Source organism: Gadus morhua, chromosome 8 (assembly GCF_902167405.1).
Source record: "Gadus morhua chromosome 8, gadMor3.0, whole genome shotgun sequence".
Taxonomy (NCBI): Eukaryota; Metazoa; Chordata; class Actinopteri; order Gadiformes; family Gadidae; genus Gadus; species Gadus morhua.
The window spans coordinates 23,002,090-23,010,328 of NC_044055.1; the positions used below are offsets into that span (position 1 = coordinate 23,002,090).

General features: G+C 41.7%; 1 protein-coding gene across 1 annotated transcript; it reads right to left on the bottom strand.

The window, feature by feature from the left end:
• Positions 1-4,311: 4,311 nt before the first annotated feature.
• On the bottom strand, positions 4,312-7,999 carry LOC115548320 (homeobox protein engrailed-1-B). Its single transcript, XM_030362849.1, has 2 exons — positions 7,169-7,999; positions 4,312-5,340 (listed from the first exon to the last, which is right to left on the bottom strand). Exons 1-2 carry the CDS (start codon positions 7,725-7,727, stop codon positions 5,021-5,023), a joined length of 879 nt encoding a protein of 292 aa, XP_030218709.1. The 5' UTR covers positions 7,728-7,999; the 3' UTR covers positions 4,312-5,020.
• Positions 8,000-8,239: the final 240 nt, after the last annotated feature.

Genomic DNA, 8,239 nt, shown 5'->3' on the forward strand with positions numbered 1-8,239 from the left:
ATATTTACAATATTGGTAGTAGCAGTAGTATACTGGCTTTGGATCAAAACCACTTACCATCCTCATTGCATACTTTATTATTTATTTTAATGTATAATTTAAATATTCTACTCTGATGAGAAAATAGACATCCATGCCACCGCTCAATCTTTTTGAAGGCAAACTCAAGTCATCCTAAACCCTGGGGATAAAAGACTAAAAAGTCTCAAGGTTTTGATGATTAAGGATAATATAAAGTCTGACAATGTTCAACCAAGCCATTGAAAAGGCTATATTATTTATTTTGCCTTGAGAAGCGGGGACAGTCGTTGTTTGGGGCAACACTTGAGTGAATACGGTTTCCCTTTTAATCAGAGAATAATGTGTCAGCAGCAGCAGGATCCAGCCCCAGCTTGGCCCATTGTGTTGCCAGCCGTCGCAACGACTCATGCACCCCAAGCTGATACCCCTGACAGATCAAGGGTTACCAAGGTGGATGGTTGACTACTAGGGGACAGGCAACAGTCATGCCAGCTAAACATTCATTTCCTGTTGCAGGATCTCTAAGCTATGGAGGGGTACTGGCTGAGTTCCTCCTGTCCATTTAGATCACAGATATGATATACTGTATGAAGCTGTGTGTTGCTCCAAATGGGGTTGAAGTAAGTTTTAATTCCTTATTATTAAAAAAGTTGATTTCATGACTTCAAATGAAATAATACCTACTATTTTCTGTATTTCAATGTACTTTAAGATGGAGGAGCAAAAGAGTTGGGCATTCTAAATGTGTCAAAGATATATGAATCCTCACAAAGTGAATTCAAAAAATATCTTTGGAGGTGTGTGTGCTTGGTTTACCCTAATATTATTCTAACTTCTATCTTCCCACCCTATACTTTTATACCGTAAAGTTTTGCCACTGAGCTGTGGCATTAACTTGTATTCTAACAAGATTAAAATATATTTGTCCTGGAGATTAGCATAGTTAAGCCTCCCCTCTCCTTGCCTTTGGGGCCGGCTGCAGCAGGCTTTGATCAGTGTTGCGGAGCGAGGGCCAGGCTTGGGCGCAGCCATCCAGGGTCCTGGTGTGAAATCAGCCTGATGTCATCCCCCATTCTCCACCTCCACCAAGCCTTTAGCAGCCGTAATTATATTTCCGCCACAAAGGGCCCCCGTCCCCTCATTCCATATTCCAAGTTTGACTAGGAAACGTTTTGGAGAACTATGGCTAAATTACCCAGTGGGGGGAGAGGAGGACAGGATGGGTCCTCTTTTGTCTGCCACAGACACATGGAAACTTCTAGATAGCACTTGGATGTACTTTCTTTTCTCTGCCCTCGGCCTCTGCCTTTTCTGCACGGTTTATTTTCACGACATGGGGATTGAGATAAATAAACCCATGTATATTAACTTATTTGTGTTTTGTTTGTTTTGCAAGGACACAGTCACAACTGTTCAGTGAAATACAAAGAAACCATACAAAAGCATTCGTCTGGTAAATGGCCATCAACATTTTGGAGCGGAGGGTTAGGGTATGGGGTAGCTCAGGCTGTTACACAAAGTGTAGGGGTGTGGGGTTGGTATAGGGTAGCCAGTTTCCATGGAACACTGGACCATAAATATATGATCCTTTGCTTGACAAAGTAAATGTATTTCCAATTTGCCAGCAGTTCATTATATGAGGCCACTTACATTTCATTAAGTCTGGTGTTATTCTTGTTTAATACCTTCAAACATTACTGATCTCACTATTAAAGGTCCACATTAGGCACAACACTATTGCAGTGTATACTATTTTGTGATACCATTTTCCAATTGTAATGATTTCAAATGAAATTAAGTAAGTTATGAGTATACTAAATAGACCAAAAATAACCCTATACATTTATGTGGTAAGTATTAAATTAATTCAGGCTGAAAGGCGTGTTTTTCTTTGTCTTTTTTTAAAGCCATTGTGGCATGAGAACCGTCACCTGCTGCTTTTGGTGTGTACAGTTAGTTTGACCATGGTCCAGGACTTCTGGCTATTACCCCTATCCACCACCATTACCCCACATATCTGGAACGCTTATTCAAAATATTCCTTTACCAATAGAGAAAGGTAAAGCCACACAAGCCACTATTTGTATTCACCCTTTTCTTTCCAGCGGAGCCGAGCTGTCATTGTCAGGACAAGGTGCAGCAGATCGTTCAGTCAGAGACTGTTGCCTGTTTACTTCCACATACAAGTGGACACAAGAAAGAAAATGCAGATGAGGGCTCCTGGAGTCATTCCACAGAAAGCTGAGGTCAATGCTGCTGTCTCTGTGTCCATTGCTGAAGCAGCCAATAGGAAGATCCACACAGATAACTCCCAGGCCTTTCTTTCTCTCTCACTATTTCACTACTTTGCATTCTACTTTTTTCCATATTTTCATGTATCCCCTTCTTCCTTGATTATGCACTGTTACCCTGAGTGTCTGAGCTGATGTGGTCCAAAAGCTTTTCTGGTGTATGGATGGTTTTAGATGGATTTTAAGCGGCATCTGGGATTTTTAGATAAATTGTTTCTTTTTTTGTTGCAAATGGGTATGTCATTTGCAGTTAATTGAGTCAGTTGTGCAAGTTCTTGGGTCTTTGCAAGGAAAGGTTGTTTTTTTTCAAAAAGTCTGTTTCAGTTGTTAGCTTTTATTTATTTATGTATATGTTATTGTACTCAATTTATGTTATTTGGAATTATAATTTAAATATCTTTGTATGTATTATTTATTTTGGTAGTGCCTACTTCCATCTGTCTTAAATTATATATATAAAAAAGTTTAAATGATAATAAACAAGAAATATCTTTAAGTATGAACGATTTATCTAATTAAAAGTTAAGATATTAATTTGCTTAATAAAACGTTCGAATATCCTATTCTTACTTAATTTGAATAATACAAATAGGCTACATAGGGAATCTTAATTAGCAACACTTTAAAACGCAACTAAATCTTTTTCATTATGTTGATTACGTTTTTCGAGTAGGCCTATGGTATTTTAAATAAACGTTGTAGGACTGCATATTTCAAAAAGGCCTATAGTTGTATGAGCGATTAGGCCTAGAGCCTTGCAAAATAAATATCACTCATGTACAGTAATGAATGTAAGGACTAGGCTAGGCCTTCTAACTCCCTTAAACAAGACTAAGATCTGCACCGCGAATAGCTTCCCTAACGATTCAGACATTTTAAGGATTGCCTATAGACAACAGATAGCCTAACTAATAACATTTTCCCCAAAAAAATCTAAAATATTTGACTGCCTACTTTTTTCCCATCGGCGTTGTTTTGGCAAAAGGTCTAATAGTCTTTATATGTTGCTAAATGCCAACGGTCTTAGATAATTTAATGAAGCATTTTATGAAGCATTCAAGTACAACCGTCTTCACACATATTTCTGACCAATTTTACTTCAAATGCTTTACGCAATCGCTTATCCTATGTGTGCCTATATTGGCTCTTGGGCCCCACACTGCAAACATTCACTTGTGTCTAAAGCCCTAGTTATTACTCGGACCCGCGCAGCGCTGATTCGGGCTCCTGGCTACACGTCACGTGCAATAAGAGATTCCCATATGCTAGATATTGAATTATAGGCCTTTAAATTATATTACTTTTAAGATATTTGGATTGGGACTCGATTATTTTGGGAAGGTTGTATTTGCAAGTTAATTCGGAGGCTATTACAGTGTTAAGCCTATGTAAATACTAATATTGCATAATATATAGCCTAAAATAATTATACATTTTATTATACGGTCATATTGACGGTCATATTAAGGGATTCGGTTAACCAAAAATATCGGCATACAAAAGTTGTTGAATAAGAGCGAGGACCAGCTACCCGCCTGATCCCGGGGCCTAGTGGACCCGAGCCCAGCGGTTATCAGCGGCTGGTTCCCGGGGTCTGGTCGACCCGGGCCCGCCACTGATCCGCGGCTGGTTCCTGGGGCCTGGTGAAACCGGCCCCGGCGGTGATCAGGGGCTGGTACCCGGGCCCTCGCGGACCCGGGCCCGGCGGACTGACGGTTATCAGGATGGTTATTCTGGTACGCTTGTGACTTTGAGAAATAAACTGCGACTGCTTAGATCGCTCTATTGAAGACAGATACATCCCCAATTAAAAGGGACGCCGGTTTCGTAGGTCTAGTGACAATTGGGCAACAATAAATATCTATTTGAACGATGATAAATGTTATGTTGGGCCAAAAATAGACACAAATATTGGGTTGGCGAATAATTATCCCTTGGTGGATTCGATTTGCTAAACAGATTCAAACACAAAGTTTATCTCAATCCTAATTGTACAGACTCATTAGGCTATGTGACACAATGCGTAGAACATTTTAATTGAGATTTAAAATGCATCACATTGGCGCAAATTCGCGCCCGAACTTAAATCTTATGAAGGGAGGTTTTCCCTTACAGCTTACAACCACCGTCAGCAGAAGACTAACACCCTCCGTAGAAGACTAACACCGTCAGTAGAAGACTAACACCGTCAGCAGAAGACCACCACCGTCAGTATAAGACCGTCAGTAGAAGACCACCACCGTCAGTATAACACCGTAAGCAGAAGACCACCACCGTCAGTATAACACCGTCAGTAGAAGACCACCACCGTCAGTATAACACCGTCAGTATAACACCGTCAGTAGGAGACCGACAGTAGAAGACCACCCCCGTCAGTAAAGAGTCTATCTAGACACCACCGACTAGGGGACGCAGACAGTAGAGGTACAATAGGCTGTTGACCGCACGGTTCCAATGCGCAGCAGAAACGGACGTCTTTGGGTTTTAGCATATCAGTTCAGTCATAGAAACATTCACACCTGGCAGTGTTGTTTAACGGATTATAAACAAAAACTATAGGCTACATGTTTGCAACAAAATAGGCCTACATGTCCCACTAAAAACAGCGGAACGCTTACTATAGGGCCTACTTAAATATCAATGCTGGTATTTTGATACAATGATCCTTTGAACAGGTTGCATGGTGTGGAGGTGTCCCTGTAGTCCCGCTAGTCGCTGTCCGACTTGTCCTCCCTGGAGGCCGAGGCGTGGTTATAAAGTCCCTGCGCCATCAGCTGAGCGCCCAGCGAGTTCTTATTCCCGGAGGCCTTCTTTATTTTTGCCCTTTTGTTTTGAAACCAGATTTTAATCTGGGATTCGTTCAGTCCAAGTTCTCCGGCCAGACTCTGCCTCCTCTGCTCGGTCAGGTATCTGTTGGTCTGGAACTCCGTCTTCAGCCTCTGCAGCTGCTCTGCCGTGAAGGCCGTCCTGGGCCGCTTGTCGTCCTTGCTCGGCGTCGCCGTGTTCTTTGGTTTCCGTGATCTGGGCCCTTGGGTCGTACCAAATAACATACAAATAACTTTAATGCTGGAGCTTTTTTCACCCAATCATTTTACCAAATTGGACAATTTAACCACATTTGACCAAATCACAACCAATATGAACTCGGACAGAAACGTTGACGTTATAGGCATAGTACTCGTTTATTTGTAGTAAGCTATAGAACAGAAGGAGCACACTTTGAAGTTACTTTAACCAAGCCTAACATTGTAGCGCCATGCCTAATGCGAAAGGGCCTTTTATCCAGGACCACATTTAAAGACCTTTAAAATAAGGACTATTGTGTGGAGGAGTGTGGGGGATGTGGTGTTGGCGGGAGGGATGGGGGTTTTCCGCTTATTCCTCTCCTTAGAAACTAAACTCACGTTTCATAAGCAAAAATAGAAACCTTGTGCTCACGCTTGATGAAAGAAATTAATGGTAGGCCTATTCCGTGTTAGATTTATTTTTTTGCTTTCTACGTTAACATGAGTGGCCTAAGCACGTAATTAATTGTTCTGTTAATATTTGTGAATTAATAAAAGAATCACAAATATCTTTGGGAATTATCTGTTTTGCAAGAGCCATAGTTTTCGGTTTTATATTTATATTTTTCAGATTAGTTTAATTTCCACAGTGCTTTGATGCTCTTGTTGATGGTGAGGAACTCCTCGAGGGAGATCCATTGTGAGCTTTTCCTTCAACTTGAAGATGGAAGCTGAACGGTCGAGGCTTCTTCTGAGTTTGGGATGGATGGTCCAACCGTTCAATAGCAAACCCAAAGTGTGGCTACTATGATCATTTCGTTGATTAGGCCTAAACGCGTTTCAAGCTGTCAGTTGTCCATTATAATACCCTTAAACTACCGTTGGTCTTATCTTGCGTGTGCGATCATAAATAGTCCCAGTATGACGATAGGAGCCTCTTCTGAAGGGCTAACATAGTCTGTTCATTTAAATGAGCTATGCTATGTAGCCAATGTCTTCCGTGTAGCCCAGCAGGACACATAGGTCCACTTCATGGGCCTAGGTCAATGGCTATTGTTTGTTTTTTAAAACAGACATATAATCAGGAAATGTGAGATTTTATTTCGATCACTCGACAACTTTTTAGTATTATTTATAATTTGTCTTTTTCCTTATAGCTCATTTTAGCCCCGTTCCCATTGTTAAAAATATGCTAATTAAACATTAACAAAGAGCAGTGAGGAACAATGGCGTTAAACTTGATTTTAGTTCAACGTCCAACTCAAACATCTCGTTCTCCAAAACCCAAGGCGTCCTGCTTCAAATGTGGAAACCATTTGAAACTTTACATTAAGCGGAAGATTCCGGAAAACACCTTCGAATAACTCGGAGATTAACACTTATTCAAACTAAAAAAACACTTATTACAACTATCATAGATAAGTGATAGTTCATTTTCGGCCAAGGTATTGAAACCATTTGAGTTTATTATTATTGTGTGGATTAACGAATAGTTCTTATTATAACCTGATAGCCTAAGGGCTGTTGTCTTTCTATCGAACGAATTTTCAAGTAGGCCTCGGAAAATACGATGGAATAAAATGTGGAAATATATATATTTTAAGGTTATAATTTATAGTCCACTTAGGCCTTCTAACGTGATATTGTTACGGCACGATTTGGAACGTTAACATGAACAAATAGGCCTAATATAGGTATCGACCTGTGACACAATGATGTGTTAACAATGAACAACAGGCATGAATATTGCGGCCGAATCAAACTCTTAACTTTGTCAGGCCTGCTACGTAATAACATGTTTTTCTCCATAGTCCTCCTAAACTAAACCAAAGCAGCAGATACTAGACGTACCTGATGAAGGACGATCTGAGTATCGGGTACAATAAACCCAGGCGGGCCACAGCATTGGTTTGGACGAGGACACGGAGCCGGCCTGGGAGCTGCTGTCGGAGTCCGAGCTGGGGCTGTGGTCTTCGCGGTCTCCCGGGGCGTCCCGGGGCGCGCAGTCCGAGCTGGGGCTGTGGTCTGGGCTGTGGTCCCCACTGTCCCCCGGGGCCAGGTCCAGAGGCGCGCCGACCGCTCTCTGGTCGCCTTTGTCGGGGCACGAGTTCCCCGAACATTGTCTCCCATCCTTACTCCCTCGGTCAGGTTGCTGTAGGGTGCCACTTTTCGACCCCTTTCCACTGAGATGTTCCTGTCTTAGTACTCCAATTCTATTTCCCTCTGTGTTGAAAGTCCAACATTTCCTTCTACGCCCAAATTCGGGTCTCAATATGTTGTCTATGTAGAAGTTGGTGATCGTGAAGGGCGGCTGGTGGCCAGGTGCCTGGCGGAGAGGCCGTAGGTCTCCGTCTGACTCCTCTTCACACTCTTCATGGCGCTCTAGGTTGCGAACATCATTTTCTTCCATAGCTGTTCAGACTCTTAATAAAGGTTCGCTTTCCCCACCTTTCAGATTACTTCTCCAAAGTTGTTAATCCAATGATGCTGCCCTTCTGTTGATTTAGGCTTTGTCTTTATTCACACGTTGTCATAAAACGAATATAACCAAATGGTTCATTCATGCTTTCTAAAGATACAAAATCATTTTTAAATGAAACCCATCAACGCGGTGTGGATCTTAAGTATAAAACAAAAGTCTCAGCGCTTCATCGAATCCAAAGCTGCTGCTTGGAGCTGAGCTCTTAAACTACCATGGATAAAGAAGCGCTCAAAGATTTTTACTATGGAATTTCGTTCTCATTTCTGATAGGCTCAAAGGTTTCTCTATGACGTCGTACTACGGTCTTTAAGACACGTGCCTTTGACCAATAGCCGTTGCTGATAGTGGCTCGTGACGCCGCTGGAGCGCATCCAGGAAGTGATTATATAGGATGAAAATCACAAAACCTCTTGATTCCGTCATGATGCCAACAAAATATC